At 53.7% G+C, this 20,498-nt stretch overlaps 8 protein-coding genes across 8 annotated transcripts; 5 read left to right on the top strand and 3 right to left on the bottom strand.

Moving 5' to 3' along the window:
* Window positions 1-2,978: 2,978 nt before the first annotated feature.
* W97_05174 (uncharacterized protein) lies at window positions 2,979-3,656 on the top strand (the record flags this gene model as incomplete). The annotated part of the gene is made up of 1 exon (XM_007783059.1): window positions 2,979-3,656. One exon carries the CDS (start codon window positions 2,979-2,981, stop codon window positions 3,654-3,656), a length of 678 nt encoding a protein of 225 aa, XP_007781249.1.
* A 1,256-nt stretch (window positions 3,657-4,912) lies between these two features.
* W97_05173 (uncharacterized protein) lies at window positions 4,913-6,343 on the top strand (the record flags this gene model as incomplete). The annotated part of the gene is made up of 3 exons (XM_007783058.1): window positions 4,913-4,970; window positions 5,070-5,315; window positions 5,367-6,343. 3 exons carry the CDS (start codon window positions 4,913-4,915, stop codon window positions 6,341-6,343), a joined length of 1,281 nt encoding a protein of 426 aa, XP_007781248.1.
* Window positions 6,344-7,724: 1,381 nt separating this feature from the next.
* W97_05172 (uncharacterized protein) lies at window positions 7,725-9,005 on the bottom strand (the record flags this gene model as incomplete). The annotated part of the gene is made up of 1 exon (XM_007783057.1): window positions 7,725-9,005. One exon carries the CDS (start codon window positions 9,003-9,005, stop codon window positions 7,725-7,727), a length of 1,281 nt encoding a protein of 426 aa, XP_007781247.1.
* Window positions 9,006-10,052: 1,047 nt separating this feature from the next.
* On the bottom strand, window positions 10,053-10,908 carry W97_05171 (ubiquitin-conjugating enzyme (huntingtin interacting protein 2); the record flags this gene model as incomplete). The annotated part of the gene is made up of 3 exons (XM_007783056.1): window positions 10,053-10,227; window positions 10,280-10,584; window positions 10,648-10,908. The coding sequence occupies 3 exons, from the start codon at window positions 10,906-10,908 to the stop codon at window positions 10,053-10,055; spliced, it is 741 nt and encodes a 246-aa protein (XP_007781246.1).
* A 789-nt stretch (window positions 10,909-11,697) lies between these two features.
* W97_05170 (26S protease regulatory subunit 4) lies at window positions 11,698-13,233 on the top strand (the record flags this gene model as incomplete). Its single annotated transcript, XM_007783055.1, has 3 exons — window positions 11,698-11,748; window positions 11,859-12,930; window positions 12,983-13,233. The coding sequence occupies 3 exons, from the start codon at window positions 11,698-11,700 to the stop codon at window positions 13,231-13,233; spliced, it is 1,374 nt and encodes a 457-aa protein (XP_007781245.1).
* A 350-nt stretch (window positions 13,234-13,583) lies between these two features.
* Window positions 13,584-14,905, top strand: W97_05169 (uncharacterized protein; the record flags this gene model as incomplete). Its single annotated transcript, XM_007783054.1, has 2 exons — window positions 13,584-13,919; window positions 14,024-14,905. The coding sequence occupies 2 exons, from the start codon at window positions 13,584-13,586 to the stop codon at window positions 14,903-14,905; spliced, it is 1,218 nt and encodes a 405-aa protein (XP_007781244.1).
* A 1,326-nt stretch (window positions 14,906-16,231) lies between these two features.
* Window positions 16,232-16,813, bottom strand: W97_05168 (uncharacterized protein; the record flags this gene model as incomplete). Its single annotated transcript, XM_007783053.1, has 1 exon — window positions 16,232-16,813. One exon carries the CDS (start codon window positions 16,811-16,813, stop codon window positions 16,232-16,234), a length of 582 nt encoding a protein of 193 aa, XP_007781243.1.
* A 1,922-nt stretch (window positions 16,814-18,735) lies between these two features.
* On the top strand, window positions 18,736-20,435 carry W97_05167 (uncharacterized protein; the record flags this gene model as incomplete). Its single annotated transcript, XM_007783052.1, has 6 exons — window positions 18,736-18,757; window positions 18,810-18,880; window positions 18,929-19,059; window positions 19,106-19,222; window positions 19,278-20,139; window positions 20,202-20,435. 6 exons carry the CDS (start codon window positions 18,736-18,738, stop codon window positions 20,433-20,435), a joined length of 1,437 nt encoding a protein of 478 aa, XP_007781242.1.
* Between the last annotated feature and the right edge of the window lie 63 nt (window positions 20,436-20,498).

Here is a 20,498-nt window from a genome sequence, read left to right as displayed (position 1 = left end):
GTGTTCCATTGATTTGGCGCGAATCATGTTTGGGCACGATGTGTCAGGTTGAGGTGGTAACATCTTGCTTCTTTATCACATAGATTGAGCTTCCCTGCGGCACCGACATTGTATAAGATTAAGATAAATGCGAGGCATTTTCATTGTCAACCTCAACCGGTCAATTTGCTCCATTCGTTGATAGCAACCTTGCAGAAGAGAAGTCATGGGTATGGAAATTGAAGATTTGGTGCTTGTGTGACATATGTGGTGTATGACACCTGGCAATCGCTAAATAGGCCGACGCGTCAAAGTGTTCTCCCGGGCTCTGCCCGAATTTCGCCGGTCTTTCGGTCGTCGAGACATTGTTCGGATGTAAGAAAGACGCTGTAGAGCTTGTACGATCCCAATTGATGCCATGCTCGTCCGCTAGTTTGCTGCCGCTCCTAGAGACGATACCTCCCGTCAACGTGGAGAATAAACTAGTGCGAGACTGTTCCTAAATACTCGTTGCTGAGCTTGTGTTTCGATGTGTCTTGTATGGACTGTACCTCTACAGCACAGGACTGGTCGGAGAGAAATTAGCCTGGACGGAAGATGTCGCCTAGAAATTTCGCTGTTCGGTTCAGTGTGTGCGGTTCCCCCTGATGCACTTCGCGGCCACCTCGTGAAGTACTCAGCCCTACCAATTCTCACGCTGCGGTTTCCGGGGCATCCAACGTGCCCGCTCTTAACCGCGTCACCAGCACACTGAAGTCGTCTTGCCATAGCGGGATTCCAACGCGAATCAGTGATATCAGACTGTTCATCGAATTGCATTCCCGAGTCTTCATTTCAAAGCTGCTCTCAAGCGGTAGTTTGTCCGAATTGCCAGCAAGGATTGCGTTCGAATTCGCGTCCTGGTCTTTCTACACGCAGCAACTGTCTTACAGCCTGGACCGCAAGCGCTCAGCCAGCATATAGCAATAACTACAACGGTTGTAAGTTGATTCCCACTTCAGAATTGCACCTCTTTTGTCGTACTTCCAGCTTAGCATGACACCTTTTCGCCAACATTGCTCTACGGCGGCTAATATAACTGTAGAAATATGTCGAACGTACCGACAGCCTCAATGCAGTCCATAGCGCAAGCACCGGTTCCCAGGGCGACACATAGGAACCACGTCCCTGCATATGGCAAGGGTTTCAATCTGAGCGCTGAGCCGGTCTGCTAACCATATGATATTGAAGTGTATCCTCGTAAAGCAGATTCAAGGCTTGCCGGCGATCAAACAACCTACTGTACTGAGTACCGGGATTTTGCTCCGTACAATCTGCCGCTCAGGGTGTATCAGCTTGAGCTCGAGCACGTCACGCTCCTGAGACCCATCGAGCCTCTTCAAGATGCCTACGGGAATTTGATCCGGGATAGGCAAGGCGACCCAATGCAGCGCTACGAGCGTGACCTGCCCATCCAGATAAGTACCCTGATCGAGGGCTGGGAGATCGCTTTGTTCACGTCCCTGGGATTCAACACGGAAATGCTTGCTAGGCGTACCATGCTTGTGCCAGGCCACACACTAGAGATGGTCATGAGTGCGCTTTCATCCAGGCTGGCCCGTTACCGCGAGGATCTCGGCACGATCCCGGCTAAAGGTCAACGAAAGACCGTAACCGGCGCTGACAAGCGGAAGGTCCAGCGGCTTGATGATATCCAGATACTATGCGGGAGTACTTGCGATGTGGAGTTGTATAACGGCCAATGGTTCCTGGCACAGGCTAGGGTACCCGAGACCCCGCCAGACTACTATCGCCGGGCATGTCCACTGCCCCCGCCTAAGGACCCCAGTGAGAGGGTGTCGGAAATCCTTAGGGCGCTGGGAAGGCCTGTACCGAGAACGAGTGACTTCAATCGTCTTCTGGCCGAGCGTGCGGCGGCACTGCAAGCAAGTGGTGCGCCACGACCGCGGCTGGTGTTTCCAATACACCTGGTTCAAGTACCTCAGCCATTGTCAAACCCGCCACCACCAGTGATGCCACACGCCCTCTATCCGGCGGCTCTAACTCAACACCACACTGCTACAACTCCACGAGCACCGACTGGTCATCAAAGCCCCTTACTGTTCGTTGGGCAAGAGTCTGCTGCCAACCCGTTCCCTACATATCCAGCAGGTCCAGGACAAGCCACCGTTTTCAACACAAGGGCTAGACCATCGCAGCGTCACACAAACCCGTATTCAGAAGTTGCCGGTCGCCAGCCCCCATCTACGCTTGGCTATACAGGCAGAACGCAACCGGATAACAGCAGAGTTTGTATCTTCAGCGGCAATGCCTACCATGATCCAGCGTCGTGTGTCTATTGCTACAATCAGCAGGCAGATGCTAGACACAACAGCCTGTACCAAACCACTGGCCCCACTCACTCGCCGCTTGCTGGAGCAGGGAGCAGCAGCTTAAGAGTTCTAACGGCCAACATGGAACAGGTTCATACTCAAAGCTTAGCGGGCACGCCGACTGCCGAGAGTTTTCAGCAGCCGAGCTCGTTTCCGAGTAATAGGGATCGATACGACGGCGCCGGATACGGTTCGACTCCGTACATGAGCTTCGCTCAGCTTCCAGCTCACCAGACTGGTCACTTGCCGGCGCCCCTATCAGCCGCACGCGAGCTTCTTGCCCATAACGACCGACAAAGCTCGGCAACGGCCTCCAGATCACAAAGGCGTCGTCAGCAAGGCGGCCAACAGAGACTACAACCGCCAGCTATGGTGGATAGGGCCCTGCCTATAGACCCCGTCCTGCTCGCAAGCGACGAACAGAGGCAACCCAGTGCTACCAATCTGACCGCTGATAAGGCCCGCCTTTACGAGAGCGGCAGCACAGCTGGAGACGGCATAAATGTTGATCCGGGCGCTGGTCAAGTTCTGCAGCCACCTAGTTTCCCTCCCACGACTGGCTTGTTATCTTCACTTCACTCAACATCTACACTCAGCGCCGATCCTTCTACACATCTCGCCTCAGAAATGGCAGGATCAAGGCGCAAGCGGTCTAGAGCTGAGGAAGATGATGACGATGAATATCTTCCGGAGAATGAAGGTTTGCGTCGCGCAAAGAGAGCTCGTCGTTTTTCGGAGGAAGAAGCTGGAAGTGAAGCGAGGGTCAACATTCCTTCCGCCGCACAGAGCCAGGAGCAGCGTGTCCCAAACCAGCCTTCTCTCGTTCCTCAGGAGCCACGCGATGTTGCCATGGGCGTCAATCCCCGCGTCATTGATCCGCTGTGGCTTTTGCATCTTCCAGACCGAGGAGAGTTCCTACCACCAGACGCTGTTCATCCCGCTAGCCAAGGTCAAGCTCCTCCAGTGGCTCCACCTGCAGAAGACGAGGATATCGCGGCAGAGCTGAACCTGGACTCTCTCGACCTTCCCGAGGCAGCCGCGGAGATCATCGAAGCCTCCAACCGCATGACGTCGCAGCAGTTGGACGACATTCTGCAGATGCAGATGGGCCTGAGTGGATACGACGGGCCGCTCTACGCACGAGTTCGAGATAGCTGCGACTGGCGCTGCAGCATGCTCACCGGCCATGTAGAGTGGTGTCCTCTCCGGGGTAAGTCTCTTAAGTCTTCTGCGCATGTAACGTCGATCATGGCTATGGTAATTGACGGATTAGCTGTAGGCATCTTGTTAGCCGACGACAACTAAAGACTTTGGGGAAAGTCTAGTTAGGGAAGCGGGCTGAGGCAAACGGACAAAGATGGGCTTGGAACAATGGGCGTTGGATTGACTTCGATTGGGATTCTTTCTTGATTTGGCTGTTTCATTTTCAAGCATCGGCATAGCTGCTCGTTTCACCTCTCATCCCGCGAGATACCCATGAAGATTTTGGGATGGAACAACCGACGCAGGCACATTAGATGGGTCTCGAGGATTTTGCGTTTTGTGGCTAGCTGGAAGGATCTCTCTACAACCGTGATCGTGCGAGTTGGCTTTGTTTCTTTGTCGGAGAGAAGATTAGACAATCGGGCACACAAGTGTCGGCCTCAAGGGTTCTTAATGCGTTGTCCGACTCCCAAGGACAAAAGACTCTCTTTGTCTTCCAACAATCGAGTCTCAACAGTCTCATACTATCTGTGACTGTATCGTTCCGCTGATGCACTTCTCCCGTACTTCTAGAATAGCACGGTAGTCACTCCGAAGACTTAGACGTTATCTCATCACTGAGGGAGGGCTCTTGCACAAGATCGTGAAAATCCCCGGGTAAACTCTGCATATCACTATCTTCTGCATTGTTGTGGGCACCGGCCCGTAACACCACTCCACATACTCCGGTAGACAGCTTCGATTTCCGCCGCTGGATAGATCTTGATTCGGAGTAAGTGGTTCCAACTCTGCCCGTTTGAAGCTGGACTTATAATTGTCCTAAGACCCGGTGCGGCACTTCGCAATCGTCCGAACTGGCTGAAAGTTTTCCAGTGGTCAGTCGGTCTCGTCTTTGGGAGCACCGTCTCGCTGTATCTTCGCCAGGATCGAGTCCAGAGTTTGGCCAAACAACAGAGATACGGGTGGTCACTCCCAGGTGAAGTCGCTTGGAAGATCGACTTCTCGGAGTCTTTTCGACCTTCCAGCAACTCCAGCGCCGGCTAATCACTCTCCAACTTCAACAGGGCACATCTCTCTTGAAGCACCATAGCCTCACTCTCTCTTCTGCACGCGCGCATCTTTCTTGCCAGTCTCCGCGTCCATGTCTTGAACGATCGTAAGCCTTCGAAGCAGATACGACCACCGTCCACAACAAACCCGACTCTTTCTGCGCCGACAATCAACATCACGACCCGTTAACATTCCCATTCTTTCTCTCTTTAAGAATCCAAACACAGCTCAGATCGGATCCGCCTTTCCCAATCTTCTTCTTCTCCTCTCACACCGGTTGGGATCCAGATCCAACTATTGCAGCAGCCATGGCGGGAATAAAGCGCGGCCACGACGTCCTCGAAGACGGCGAAGGTATCGAATTCCGTAAGTCGCCTCTACCCCAGAATGACCTCGCGGCCAAGCGTCGGCGAACACATCAGCTCCCAATTCCTCAAAGCGTATCAAGTGCTGACCATCAAATAGCAGCTCCGAAGATCCAGAGGGTCGCAATACGCCTCCAGGTAGTCAAAGGCACTAGCCTCCGCTTCGGCAAGCTACCAGACGGCACCAAGATCTTGAGAGGCATCTCCACATTGGATCAGAAGATGTGGGACGTGCTGTGTCCCCCAACTGGCGACCGGCTGGATCCAGACATAAACGTACACTTTGAGAAGGGCATACTCAAAGGATGGGGCACCCCGATGGAAGAAGCTGCCTTTCAGCAGCTTCGTACGTACCACCTTAGCTCAGCTCAAGCGGCCCGGTCCTAAAGTATACAAGCCGAAAAGGCCTCTCGGGAGGCAGACGATGATGCCGTTGTTAAGGATCCGGCACCTCCGAAACAGCACACCACAATTGATCTGACGGGAGACGACGATGACGACGCAGAAAGCGCGAAGTGGGCAGCCGTAGTCTGGCAAAAGCCATCATTCCCCCCTGCGCTGAAGGAAGAGCCGCCGACACCACAATCTCTAGGTTTCGACCAGCCCGTACCAGCCCCGTTCTCACACAACGTAACACAACTGCCGATTCAGCCGTCGAACGTCTCAATACCTCAGCCCACCTCTCATGTTTCTCGGCCTGCCTCTTACAACCCTTTTCCCCCTCACAACAACATCCCCAGCCTGATAGGAGCACCCTGGGTCCCCGCCGACCCCACAAACCCCTGGCTGCGGCAAGACGGACGCTATCTCTGCAAGCACATGACGCCCATGACGCCCTCGACCTTCGAGCCCTCCTGCGCCCAAGGATACTGTGCAGGCCACGAAGAGTCACCCTGGAACAACGATTTGAGCCTCCAAACCGTTTTCTGCTGCCGAGAAGGGCGAAGAGAAGCGCAAGTGGGGCTACCGCCAGACCCTCACGACCCTTCCAGAAGAATCGACGGCCGGTACAGGTGCGGCCACCAGACCTCAACTGCTCGAGGCGGTCCGGCGGCGGCGTGCTTGAGGGCCTCATGCGCACACAGGAGCTGTTGCTGGTACGGGAATGATACCAAACCGGTTAAACGTAAGCCCAGAAAGAGGTCCGTTGCTTCGCAGGCACAGTCCGCGGCACCGGTTCCGGCACCTGGTGCTAGTCAAGGTCCTCTTGGAGGCGGTTACACGTTCACGGATGCCGAGTTCGACGCTATGTTGAACGTGGCGATTACCTCCACCGCTCCCGCGCCCAGCGCAAGGGGTCCCCAGAGCCTTGTTGACGATGCTCTGCAAGCCCAGATAGACGCGGATCTGGCGTTCCTGGAAGAGCCGCTGTAGTAGGAGCTTGGTGCTGGGGAACCATGACGGCGTTCGAGACCATAGAGCAGGTGGAGCTTTGTGGTCGTTACGTTTATCAAGCCGCCGTTAATGTCTTCCTGAGGAGCGTTCGCATTGCAGGCTGGAGTGCTGGTTTCCTTTTCTACATCTTGGAGTGGTTTTTGCTGGTTGTAGCTTTGGAGTCAAAAGTCCTTGAGCGAGATAGGAAAGCGCGGCGACGCAAGGGGTGGCGGGCTTGGTATATGAATGAGAGCATCATGATTCGGTCTCCGTTTCCCTGCCCTGCGCGCTTGAACGACTACCTATATACCTGACAGCATCGAGCAGCATAGCCTGCAAAGCTCACGCTATGCTTTCCGTATGCTCCTTCTCTTACGACCCACTTTGCGAGATTCTGCTATGGGATCTTGCGTCGTACCTTTCTCACCCAATCTCTTTGCCATCCCATATCAACAGCATGCTATACATCCGTCCAACAGATGGTCCCAGAGCTCCATTGGCAGTGTGTTCCAATCTGGTTCGAGGAGTACTTGCTAGCCGGGACTGGTTGTGGGAGTATCGACCGGTACCCGAAGTCCATAGCAAGCTCAACTGCCCCTCCTCAGGCACATGGTACGGCTTGAGCTGCTATGAGTAGCTCTCACGCTGCTCGCTTTCAGCAGGTGAGGTCATCCTGGTGCCAGTCGTTCCTTCGCCATACGTCGGCGATGTGGAGCGGGCCGGAGAGCAAGTGTTCGGTCATGACGTTACGGGCTCTTCAAGAGGCTTCCGGTGGTGTTTCTGAAGAGAAGGCACCCAGGACAAAGCCCGGACTCTTCACTCATCATGGTGCGCGACGAATGTATTTCGTGTTGGCCTTCGTGAGCTGACTGGTCGGCAGTACGATCAAGGTCTCCATGGTGCTGAGAGATGGAGTTGAAGCTTCCGAGAATTGTCCGGGCGACCTCCGCCTCCACGCCCAGAAAATACCTCTGGACAAGAACTGCAGGCCCGTCTTGCACAGGTATCGCAATAAGAAAAATCCCATTCGAGGCTTCGTCATGAAAGGTAGCCGTAATATTGCGGCGGTTCGTTGCATTTGAAACTTCAGAAACAGCAGGGCGTCAGAACATTGCGGTCGAGCAACCAGCAGAATCAGCCAGTGATATCACGGCGGCAGCAAAGAGTCAACTAGCACTTTCAGCACGGGATCAATATGCCCCTTGTGCCTTCTCCTGGCGGGCAGGCTCTATCAGAGTTCTACGCCTTTCTACAAGCCCCAAGAAACCATCGCAGCGCCGTTCAGAAGTGTCCAAATTACGACCATATCACGAAAGCCCTGTCAACACTCAGAACTGCTTTAAGATGGCATGAGCAGCAAGCTACAGTCTCTGTTCAGAATCTAAAGATCGAACCGGACAGTGCGCTGCGCCTTCCCATGTCTCCTAGTATGTTCCCTATCAATGGCCATCCCCACAGCCCCCTGATACGCGCTCCCGTCCGCCTCACCCAGTTCCTCAACTTCGCCTTTCAACCTGGCGATCAAGCGTCTGGCGTCCTCATAGTCTGTCGCCTGGTCATAATATTTCGCTTTATACCGCTCAAGCTCACCGACAAGAAATTCCTTGCTCTTTTCAAGTTGCGGAACACGTTCAGCATCAGCACGGTACTTCTCAGCCAATCTCCAAAGGCGTATAATCTCGCGATCCTTGCAGCCAATGAGCACGTCGTACTTCTCGCTGGGTGGCAGGGAGCCTCTTGCCAGCCGGTATAGCTCGGCCTTCTCCTTTCGAAGGCTATCGTTGATCTTGGTGAGCGGCTCAAGCTCCTGCACGCGTGCCATGAGTGTGCTGCACTCCATCTCCTCGACGAGCAGCTTGTCGTCTAGTGCTCGGAGCTTGGCGTCCTTTTCTTCGATTTGGGCTTCGAGGTCGGCCATGCGCTTTTCGGCGGCTTTTTTTTCCGTGCGGGCGGTCGCGTAGTGTTTCTTCAGGTAGCGGTTGGAGGCTAGGGCTGCCTCCAGTGGGTCGGTAAGGTCGTGGGCGGAGTCATCAGACGCGGCATCGCTGCTGGTGTTTGACCGCTTCAGCTTGTCGCACGCCACGGTGGTCTGCTTGTGGAGCGCTTGCTGCAGATGGCGGTTCAGTACCGTCTCCGATGCGAGCTGCTCTTTGAGGTCGGCATTTTCTTCCGCTAAGTGTCTATCGACGCGATGGCAGCGCCAAAGCTCCGCCCGTAACGTGTCGTTGTTACTTCTCATGGCGGTGATGTGACTGGATAGCGACTTGATCTCTGCCTGACTGTTCTCGGCTTTTACCAAACAGTCCTTTCGTAGTTCCATAAGCTCGCGTTCCATGGAAGTCATTACTTTGAATTTGACATCGGTATCCATCCGCAGCTTGACGATGGTCATCTGCTGCGAAGCCGTTTCCTCCGCCATAGCACGCTCTCGCTCCGTTGACGAATCGAGCTGCTGCTGAAGAGAGGCGACCCGCTTCTCGGCGTCCTCGAGCTTACTCTCCAACAGTTTGAATTGGCCCCTGTTAGAGCGTTGCAGACGGTCATTATGCCGATCTTGAGCCTGCTTTACGGCCTGAGAGGCTTCCATGAACTGGCAGATCATTGCGAACTTCTCGAGCAGGCTGGGCTCATCCATCTTAACGGCGCTCTTGGAGTCGGTCATGATTCTATGTATCGCGGCGGAAAGGACGAAGGGGATGATATGATATTGATGAAAAATTTGAGGAGTAATGATGGTGAGCGATGGCTGATTGAGGCAAGGATGCTGTGTAAAGGGTGTGATGATGAGTAGTACAGACTATCTTGAGGCTTGAGTTTGACTGAGAAACTGTAAGGTGAGAGGATAAGGAAGAAGCAGGAGATTTGGCGGCGACCATCATATGGCAGTAAAGTGCGCTCTCGTCACGCCTTTGTACCCTCGGACATGCATCTACGATTCGAAAGTGATAACCCATGGTTGTTGTATTTGACTCAATAGCGACTGTGCGAAGCGGTACTGTATCGCGCACCAGTTCTCCTTCCGGACACTGACGGCGCTTGAGAAGGTGTGTGGGTTTAGAACCGAGGTGGGGCTCGTCATCAGTTGCAGATAAGCCAGATGTCTGCCTGGATTGTCAGCAGGAACACCGTAAACAAAGCTTGGAAGGGACGAGATACTGAGGTTTCTAGCTGGTGGGGAGGTTTGGTTTAAGGTTACCTGTTGCGGTAACCACGGTACGCAACCTCGCTACCACAGGCTTAAACCACCTCCTCAGCCTCAACAAGACCTCGACCAACCTAATGGGTTTCCACCCCCACAGTGCGTAACGGTGGGCCGGAAGCGAGTAGACCCACACTGACGAAGAGTTCGCAAGGGGATTTCGAGGACATCGGCGAACCAAGACACGCTCATTCGTGAAGCACGACTTTTACGAAAGAGTCATGGTGAAGAGTGATGTAATTATGTTGGAGTAGCACACGACCTATGCACTCTACACCTACTGTTATCACTATCACCGAATGCCGGCCTCAAATGACTCCCAGCTCTCCAGCCCGATACATAAGCCAACGCCATAAAAGTAGTGCTGATCATGAGCAAGTCACCCTCTAGTAATGACAGCAAATCCTAGCAACACCGTCTGCGAATAAAGCAAAGGGAAGTGACCGTCTCGCGTAACCTATGTGCTATCATCGTCTCCGTGCAAACCGTAATTCGTGAAGCCACTGGGGCTCATGCCTCGCCGAACAGCCTCGCGGTGATGTCGCCCATGTACGCTTCCTCCAGTTCATAGTCTTCCCCACCCATCTTGTCGATACCCACAAATTCAAAGGCAGCAACTACAGCGGGGACATCGAAGCCCATGGCGACGAATCGGTCGATGAGGTCCTTGTTGTAGCCGTGATAGCTGTTCAAAGAGATTAGCAGATGAGAAACTGTACGAGACGGAGAAGCTGTACGCAGCAAGCTTGGCCTTCTCCTCGCTCTCCTTCGCCTTTTGCGCCTTCTTCTTGATTGACTCTGGCGTGGCCCCACCGCTGCCCTCCGCTCGGTCTTTCTCAGGTGCTCCTGCATACTTGACCGCCCACTGGCGGGCCACATGCTCAAACTCCGCAGGGTTGCTTATGAGCATACCCGCCACCTCCGCGTCTTGTGGGTCCTTTGGCTCCGGCGAGCTGAGTAGAGATTGTAGTGATATGAGGGCGGACTTGATTGTGAGGACGGGGGACCATTGTGTAGAAAGCGTGTCGAGGCAGATGGCGCCCTGAAGAGCAGTGTCAGCATAAAATAGTACCACTGGAACCCCCCGGACTTGACGTATGCTTACAGTTTGACTGCTAACGTTGGGGTGCCATATCTTCGTCTCGAACTTCATGATTGGTGGTCGAAACGGATATTCGTTAGGTATCCGAATGTCTACAGTGTATTTGCCGCCCTCATAAGGAGTGTCGGGTGGCCCATGGAACTTCCCTCGCAGATGTGTCAAGTCATCGCCCGACCCGAATGTCTCCACCTCGACCTTCGAAAGAGTGTCTGCGTGGATGTCGGCGACTTCCTTCGCAATGCGGCGGGTCCGGTTGGAGCTCATTGTGTTTGGAGGAATAGTATGTGTGTGTTGGAAGGCTGTGTGGGTTTTGTCTGAGCCGAGCTATATTGGTAGAAAGAGCGGATTTGGCTGTAGATATAGCCTCGAACTCCTGTCCAGCGGTGGATGGGTCTGTGATGCCTCGCTTGTGAAGGATGACTACCAAGCGATAGTGATACGGGGTTTGGTGAAGAAGGTCGGAGTGAGAAGACTTGTTGAGTAGAGGGGTAAGAGGGTAAGAGTCAACGCCCTCAAAGAGGCAGGCAGCCTTGAGTGGCAGGGTTGGCTGGTGAAGCGGTTCACTTGATTCTTGATTCTTGATTTTAGCGTCACGTACAGCGGGTATCAGAGAGAGGAAAGATGTGGGAAGCTGAAGACTGTATACAAGTCACTACAGGCGAAGTTATGGACAAAGATCCAGTAGCTTTGACGTGTCAAACTGTGTACGGCTGCCTTCGACCGGAGAGCTCTCGCCAGGCTGATAGTCAGTCACGATCACGTGCGCCCCGACGTCGACTCGCGTCCGCGCTGGAAAGCTCCGGCATCTCCGTCCACCTGCAGCTTCACAGCAACACCATCACCTTGTCACGACACAACACATCCCGCTCCTCATCAACCAGTGCTCATCCCTTTCGAACAGCAGTCCGCCACCTTCCGCGGACCAAAGCATCATCGAAGAGTCCTTTAACAGCTTTCCATCTGAACAGCCGCCACCATGGTGAGCTCCTGCCGTTGCAACGAGCTCAGGAAATGAGATCGCTGACGATTATCTAGGGTGCTAACCAGTCAAACATGGGCGGCGCTCCGCCTGGCGGAGATGGCAAGGACAAGAAAGACCAGAAGGTATGTCACAAACAGCAGGAGCTCTTACCAGCCATGAGACTTGCTCCTATCTCTGCTTCACGGCGGCAAAGACGGTTTGCCTCAGAAACTGACAAGACCGCCATCTACAGAAGGAAAAGCCAAAGTACGAGCCTCCACCACAACCCACCACCCGCATCGGACGCAAGAAGCGCAAGGCGGCCGGTCCCAGCGCCGCGGCTAAGCTCCCGACCGTCTACCCAACGGCGCGATGCAAGCTACGATATCTGCGGATGCAACGGATCCACGACCATCTTCTGCTCGAAGAGGAGTATGTCGAGAACCAGGAGCGAATCCGGAAGGCGAAGGCCGTAAGCACCGCAGCGCCTGCCGCAGCCGGCGGCGATCTGGAGGCAGCGGATCGAAACGCGGATGAGAGGTCGCGGGTTGATGACATGCGTGGAAGCCCTATGGGCGTCGGCAATCTGGAGGAGATGATCGACGATGACCATGCCATCGTGTCGAGCGCCACCGGACCCGAGTACTACGTCTCCATCATGTCCTTTGTCGACAAGGACCTCCTCGAGCCAGGCGCAAGCATCCTTCTACACCACAAGTCAGTCTCGGTGGTTGGTGTCTTGACTGATGATGCCGATCCACTTGTTTCGGTCATGAAGCTGGACAAGGCGCCGACAGAGTCATACGCAGACATCGGTGGGCTAGAAGCACAAATACAGGAGGTTCGGGAGGCCGTCGAGCTACCGTTGCTGCACCCCGAACTGTACGAGGAGATGGGCATCAAGCCGCCGAAAGGTGTTATCCTGTACGGCGCACCAGGCACGGGCAAGACATTGCTGGCGAAGGCTGTGGCGAACCAGACGAGTGCGACGTTCCTGCGTATCGTAGGAAGCGAACTGATCCAGAAGTATCTTGGTGATGGTCCCAGGCTTGTGAGGCAGCTCTTCCAGGTTGCCGCCGAGCATTCTCCGTCCATCGTCTTTATCGACGAGATTGACGCCATCGGTACGAAGCGCTACGAGTCGACGTCCGGTGGCGAGCGCGAAATTCAACGTACCATGTTGGAGCTTCTCAACCAGCTTGACGGATTCGACGACAGAGGAGATGTCAAGGTCATCATGGCTACCAACAAGATTGATACGCTCGACCCAGCTTTGATCCGACCTGGCCGTATCGACCGAAAGATTCTCTTCGAGACCCCAGATCGTAAGCCTTTCATCCTCTCCACGCAATGCCAAATGCTAACATGTCACTTCAGAAAACACCAAGAAGAAGATCTTTACACTGCACACCTCAAAGATGTCTCTCGCTGAAGACGTCGACCTCGAAGAGTTCATCAACCAGAAGGACGATCTGTCTGGCGCCGATATTAAGGCCATCTGCTCCGAAGCCGGTCTCATGGCGCTCAGGGAGCGGAGGATGAGGGTGCAAATGGAGGATTTCAGGACGGCGAGGGAGCGGGTGATGAAGACGAAGAGCGAAGGCGAGCCGGAGGGATTGTACTTGTAAACGGCCTGGCTAGGGGTAGATGCCACTTCTGGCTTTGCATCAGAGCGGAGTTACTAGACTGAGTCTGTTGGTTGTACTAATAAAACGTATCATCATAGCTGGCATGTGCTCTAGCCACAACGCCTCCGTTACTTTCCAACAGAGCCCATGACTTACGTGCTGCATCGATGCTCAAGTGTTGCTTATCTCATAGCTTGGATTGGGTTGCATCGCAGCCTTCATTCCACCAAATGTTCACACAAGCATAAGCAAGACAAGCTTTTCAGTCAAGAACGCCGAAAGCTTAGCCCGCTCGGCAAAGCTTCCCCGGACGCCCGCCGCTACATCCTCAACACCACAAGTCTATTGCCATGTCCGAAGACGACCTCTATCGCACTTCTACCCAGTACAAATTCTGGTCCTTCACTCCAGAGTCGCTCGCAGCACTACGCGTAGATACCAATGTTGCCGCCGCCGAGCGCGTCAAGGCCGCCATAGCGCGCCATAGAGCAGCTCGACGTGCAGAGGGTCATGGAGCTGGGAGCAATGGCGCAGACACCAGCGCGTCCGCGTCGGACACCGACACTGATGTTGACTGTCTCACTCCGGAAGAAGAGCTGAGACTGGTTCAATACTACTCCTACTCCACCCTCCAGTCTTCCGCTGCCATCGCCTCGAAAGGCTTCAACATCCCGATCCGCGTCCAAGTAGGTGCTTTGCGGCTCCGCCGTCATGCGTGCTCCCAGTGCACCAAGCCGCGTCGATGTTCTGTCGAAGTTGAGATACGATCACATCTAACGGTACTATTTAGGCCACAGCAGTCCAATACCTCAAACGCTTCTACCTCACCAACTCCCCCATGACATACCATCCTAAACACATCGTCCCCACCGCCCTCTACTTCGCCACCAAAACCGAAAACCACTCCATTTCCGTCTCAGCATTCGCAGAACTGGCTGGCCAGTCCGAGGAAAAGATCCTAGCCTCCGAATGTCTCATGTTCCAGGTCCTGCGCTTCAACCTCGACGTCAGACATCCGCACCGCGGTCTGCGCGGCGCGTACATAGAACTGCTGGCTCTAGCGGCTGGCGAGGGTGCCGTGGTGCCTGGAACCGGGAAGACGCGTCAGGAGCTGCAGGAGGAGCTGAGGAGGCTGCCGCTCAAAGCCCATGAGCCGCCGGCGGAGCAGTCGGATGACGCGGTGCAGAAACGTATCGGCAACGCGTATGCCCTGGCAAGCAACATCCTGAAGGACTCGGCACTGCTCACGGACGCGTACTTCCACTACACGCCCTCACAAGTCATGTTCGCCTCGCTCTACCTCGCCGACTCGGTCCTCTTCTCCTGGTACCTCGACTCAAAGTTTCCCTCGGGCACGGCGGTGCCCGATCCCAAGTTCCTGAAGATCACAGTGACGATCAAGCGGTGTGCGGAGCTGCTGCGAGATGGGGCCAAGGCGGCGGACTTCCAGACGGATGCGAGCAGGCAGGAATTGAAGCGCATAGGGAAGAAGTTGCATTTCTGCCAGAACCCGGAGAAGAAGGATCTGGAGGGCTTGAACAGGGCTGCGAAGCGGGATGGGCAGGTCGAAGGCGCGCTGGATGAGAGGGAGAGGAAGAGGAGGAAGTTGGAGAGGGAGAGGAATGAGCAGGAGGGGCATGAGTTGTTTGGGGGCACGCTGAAAAAGGAGTGAAGGTGTGGCCGCGCGGATGCTATGCGCAGAGGGGTATCGGTGTCCACGACCCTCGGAGGAAACGTGGCGTTCGGCGTTACAAGGTCTCTAGGGTGAAGACCATTTTCAAGGCACACCATGCGGAAGGTGCTAAGTTGTGGGCGTGTTTCGATTGTCTTAGTCAGAATTAGCTACATTAAGCTTCCAGTACCGCTTGCCGATGTGCCCGATACTTTGTCATACAGAAGAGTTATGTCATGACTTGCAAAAGCGTCTGACGATTCTGTCGCATCCTGAGAAAGGACTACCGTCATTCTCCACTTCCATTATCTCCTCTCAGGCCAGCTCATCACAGTTTTTCGAAGTCTAATAGAGCTTCTCAAAGGCTTTCCTGTCGCTCCCCAGGAGCTGTTCAGAACTTATGTGCACCTTCACAGTCACGTCCTGTAGGCTTGATCGGCGTCGTTGCTGAAGAAAAACACGCATCCCCAGGTGGAAAGCTGGAAGACCTGTACCTGTGCTTCTGCTCACCGGCTCAGTTCAAAATCGTGCTGCCATGCTACAATTCAGACCATAGAGCCCAAGCCTCCGCAACGTCCAAACATTGACGACGGCGGCGTTCCACGTCAGAGGGCAGACGCAAAAAGCTGTGTAACAGCTGGAGAAGGTGCGGTAGAGTACCATAGTCTTCGGGTGCTATTGACGACCCTCAGCCTGCATTGATGATGGGGAGCAGTACTGGTAAGCAGCACTCCTCCGCGGCAGTTCCGATTGATTTTTGTTCATTATCAAGGTACCATGTGGCTTGCATGCTGCAAAGCGTCAGAGGTGTTCAACATCTGAAGGAAGCTCGCAGTATTCTCCACTCACATCTTACGGAACCACTGATCGATTGTGGTTTAAAGCCGTCCCACGAATCTGATCTCAATCGACGTCGAGGGCGCTAAAGAATTCCTCGATGCTATCTCGCTAGGGTTATCCTCTGAGATAGTGACGATAAAAGACCGCTGCCGGTGGCTACAACTCTCAGGTCGGCGTCGCTCTGCAACTGCTTAGCCGGCGTCGAGCGAAGTCGGATGAGAGTACTTACATAGGATGACAGAGGCTGAAAGAAGCTCAGCACACCCCAGTACGTGACTGCGCCGCCCTGCTGCACAGAGGCGCAGCAGACTATTAGCCAGCGAACGAGGTGATGCTGGGCCGTGTCCATACTCGACGATGGATGCGTGTCAGAGACGTATCTTGCGGTTTATTAACGGCTACAAAAACATCCTCGTTCTCATCAACGTCCTCGCCGCGCATGCGTCGAATCGTGCAGCCTCTTACATTGATTGTCAGCAGTTAATGTCAGCCTAGCCATTTCCACCACTCCTGCTTTCCCGACATTAGGAAAAGGAATGCATCATCGTTAACCCTTCCCTTAAGGATCTCGTTATATATGCTTGCTGCAAACTCGGTCTGGTGCATTTCGTCTACGTAGACGAACGACCAGGATGCAAAGGGCCGTGGGAGTTCCTCCATCACCGCCTTGGTCTTCCTTCCGGCTGGCGTTAATCGGATTGTCTTTCTAACGACCCGCCTGTTGATCTTACAGATATACGAGAAGTAGCATCCTAGTAGGGTGATAACAATGCCGCGTGCCTGCGCGTAGAGAGGATCGCTTTCTTTATCTACTTGAACGCAAGTAGGGTCCTTTGAGATCGATAAAGCTATAGCGGCCTTGTGGTGCGCCTTAAATAGGCGCATAGGAACGATCCCGGGATGAATACCGTCGAAGAACTTATCGAACTCATCCTGCCAGTTCTGGAGGAGTCCGGCTGGTACGATCGCTAGCACAGAGCCGGGTGTGTAGTCCACCTTCGCAAGCAGGCTGTCTGCCTTACCTAGCTTTGCATCAAGACCGACTGGGCACTCATCATACTTGGGCATATCCTATAGAAAGATAGTGAATGCTAGAACAGTCTGAAGTGCTTGTTGTCATACCTACGAGTATCCGCAAGATCTTTCTACAGCTAGCTCATGCTCTTCCCAAAGCTCGAAGTCTCTCTGAAGCTCTCTATAACTTTCTTAAACTATTTATTGGGAGCTTTTATCACCTCCGTGATCTACTTTATAGCCATAGCGCCCTCGTCATTGATGAGGGAATGGAACTTCCCCGAGAATCTTACGAACAGGCGGCGCAGGCGGCACAGGCGTGTTATCGGAGTTGAACTCTATCTCAACCAACGCTGAGTGATCAGCTCAAATTTCTGAAGTTCTAATGGCGATCCGCAGGAGGCATTGTTTTGACCTTTGTACCTCCCCTACACGGCGCTTCTTGGCTGCCTACTACGGCAGGGCAAATGGCAGGATGGGGTAACGTGGGGTACCCGCGATGCATATAGTTCTATGTCCTCTAGGTCTGTGATAAGGCGACCCTTATATTCTCAGTAGCGTCGCTGTCCTCCGTGGCTAGCGGTCCGACAATTCGACGAACCCAGTGTTGATAATCGTGCCCTCGGATGATAGAGTTTTTGTGATGTGCTCTCGCTGGCCGATTACCGTCTTCGAACTGACAGATAAAGTGTATCGCCCCGGTATTGCTGTCGGAAAATTTAGTACCAGCACCCTTCGCACCAAATTGTAGTTGTGCGTCGGCTCCTCCTGGGGCAATGGTTAGCAGCTCTTCTGCGTTCTGCAACCTCCGCCCCACCTGCTGCATCTGCTGTTGATGAGTTTGCACCATTTGGTGCGTTGCTTGGAGATGCCCTTGCATCAGCTCTTGCCATAGCTGGTCTTGGGCGAATGCGTTCTTAGTTGGCGACTCTGAAGTCCGGCAGTTTGCCTCACCTACATAGTATTAGTGGCGAAGAAGAGTTCCGTAACGCAGATCTGTCAAGCTCCCTGCGCTCTACGATTTGACGCGTCTTGAGTAAAGTCGGTTGATAACTACACGTGAAGCACTTTCAGTGATCGCTTCCGTCACACGTTCAGCATCAAAACAGAGCGCTGTCTTAGTAACGGAGGAAAAGAAACCGACTGAAAACATGCCTAAACGTTCTTCGAACCACTTACGCAGAGCTTGTGTCAATCAAAAGGACGGATTGAAAAGAATGGCATCACACTGACTCGGAGTAAAAAAGATTAACCTGACGAGGAATCTTCAGGAATATTGGTATCGCACTTGAGCTTGTGTAGACCGAACTGGAATGTACGTATCCCCAATCCGATGTCAGACTGAACCTACGTAGGGCGATGTTGAGAAAGTTTGTGGAAGCAATCACAGACAGTAGGTAAGCCGTGCCCTGTTCTTCCATCCACAAGCCCCCTAAAACCAAAAAACGAGAGCTATTTGTATAGCTACGTTACATAGCAAGTAAAAGTATCCAAAAAGACAAAATTATGAGTGATGGACTCGCGGGGAATCGAACCCCGGACCACCCCCAATTTGAGATCAGGCTGAATTTGATCCAATTGCTAAGGGGGTATTATACCACTCTTTATGGACAAGTCAGCGGCAGATCAAACGGATAGCTGAAAACAGGATAACTCACAAACCACAAGCCCATTGATGCAGGGCTGCGATGAGGTTCAATGCTCATATAACTGATACATGCCTGGACCCGATAGCGTTGAGACTCGATTTAGATTTTTGTCACTTTCTGTGGTATCTTGAACAGTGGCGGCAAAGAAGCCAACTTACGCTCCAGCCCGTCGGTGCGGCACATCGGCACGATTGGCTACAAAATATGGATTGTCGGACCCGCCTCTACTTCAAGAAGCGTACCCGCCCAGCAATCGATAAGCTTCATCGATAAATTTCATCATTTCCCGCCAAAATTTAAGAGCAAACACCAACGAGAGCATCAACCATGGAGTACGATACCAAGACACGTAAGTAGAGCAGCGAGACCCAATGTTTAATTCAGTGACTGACTTGGCAAAGCACAGTACAACACCGGCGACAAGACCTCCTTCGCGTATGTCTCTGCGCGGGATCGGTGGCCGGTTATCATAGTCGGTTAGCCCGTAACAAAGCCTCCGGATAAAGCTCATGGCTTGCAGACCGGCGGCATTGACGATGTCCACCGTGCTACTAGTGTGGCACATGATCTTGAGACACAGCGAGAGGGCAAGAAGATCGTTGAGGGGCTTGCGAAGCTCAAGTACGAGTTGCAACATGACCGCCACATGAGGTGAGATCGTAACGAAGATAAGAAACCTTCAGTTGACCAGGTACAGCCCGATGCCAGACGATGGCGAGCCTGATATCGCCGGCTATAACAAGGAGCTTAAGCAGCTAGGCAACCCTAATTGGTTCAATGTTCCGTGGCTGTATTCCGAGTGCTACCTCTACCGGTACGTCTGACCCCGTACTGCTGGGAAAGCTAAACTAATGATGCACACAAGATAGACGCATGAGCACGCTCTTCTCCCTATCCTCGAAATGGAAAAACTACGACATCTTCGCCCGCCAGAAAATGTCTACCTTCAGGTCCTCCCGCCCTGCAGTCCTCGAGCTCGCCGCACGCTACAAAGACCTCGTCACGCAGCTGGAATCAGGCACATCGGAAACGCAGTCGCCCGAAGAGCGGGAAGCGGCAGAAAAGCTGCTCTTTACAGAGATGTGCGAGATCTGCCTATGGGGCAATGCTACAGATCTATCCCTTCTTACGAATCTATCCTACGAGGACATCCAGAAGCTGCAAGGCTCGGAAGCTCGCAAAGCGTCGGAGAAGAACATCATCGTAAACGACCTGGCGCAGGCATTCGAGGTTCTCAACAAAGCGAAAAAGGCCGGAAAGAAGGAGCGGAGGGTCGACATTATCCTAGACAACGCCGGCTTCGAGCTCTTTGTCGACTTGATCCTAGCTGGGTATCTTCTCTCCGCCGATTTAGCAACAGAAATTGTGCTACACCCCAAATCGATCCCCTGGTTCGTTTCGGACGTGGTACCGAAAGACTTCGGCGACCTGCTTAATGCACTAGCGAACCCGCAGACATTTTACACGACGCCATCGGACGACGACAAGCACGCGGGCAAGACTCCGGAACCGCTATCGGACAAGGAGGCCGACGAGCTGAGTTTCTTGTTCCAGCGGTGGGCGGGCTTCCACGCAGAGGGCCAGCTTGCCATCAGGCCGAACCGCTTCTGGACCGAGGGAGGCAGCTACTGGCGACTGCCGAAGACGGCGCCAGAGCTTTACGAAGATCTCAAGGAGAGCGAGTTGGTCATCTTCAAGGGTGACTTGAATTACCGGAAATTGACTGCTGATGTGAGTCAGATCCGCTCTCTTATCGCTATTGAATCTTCTGAGTTAACTGACATGCGGCACAGGCAATGTGGGATCCCACGACCCCTTTCGCCGAGGCCATAGGACCTCTTGGTGGGAAGTCCGGCATCCGTACGCTCGCTTTGCGGACAAGTAAAGCGGATGTCATCGTCGGCTTGCCTGCAGGAAAAGACGAGGAGCTGAGGGCCACAGAAGGTGGCGGTGGAGATAGCGGATGTAGGAAGTGGACTTGGAGTGGCAAGTGGGCTGTTATCCAGTTCTGGGACGGCAAGTGCTGAATTTATGTTTCGTTGGACGCGGTCGCAACGGCACTCTCATATAAACACTCGGTCAATCGGAAA

This window comes from Coniosporium apollinis (assembly GCF_000281105.1).
Source record: "Coniosporium apollinis CBS 100218 chromosome Unknown supercont1.24, whole genome shotgun sequence".
In the NCBI taxonomy this organism is placed as follows: Eukaryota; Fungi; Ascomycota; class Dothideomycetes; genus Coniosporium; species Coniosporium apollinis.
The sequence above is the reverse complement of the archived record's forward strand: the minus strand, read 5'-3'. Positions and strand labels throughout refer to the sequence as shown.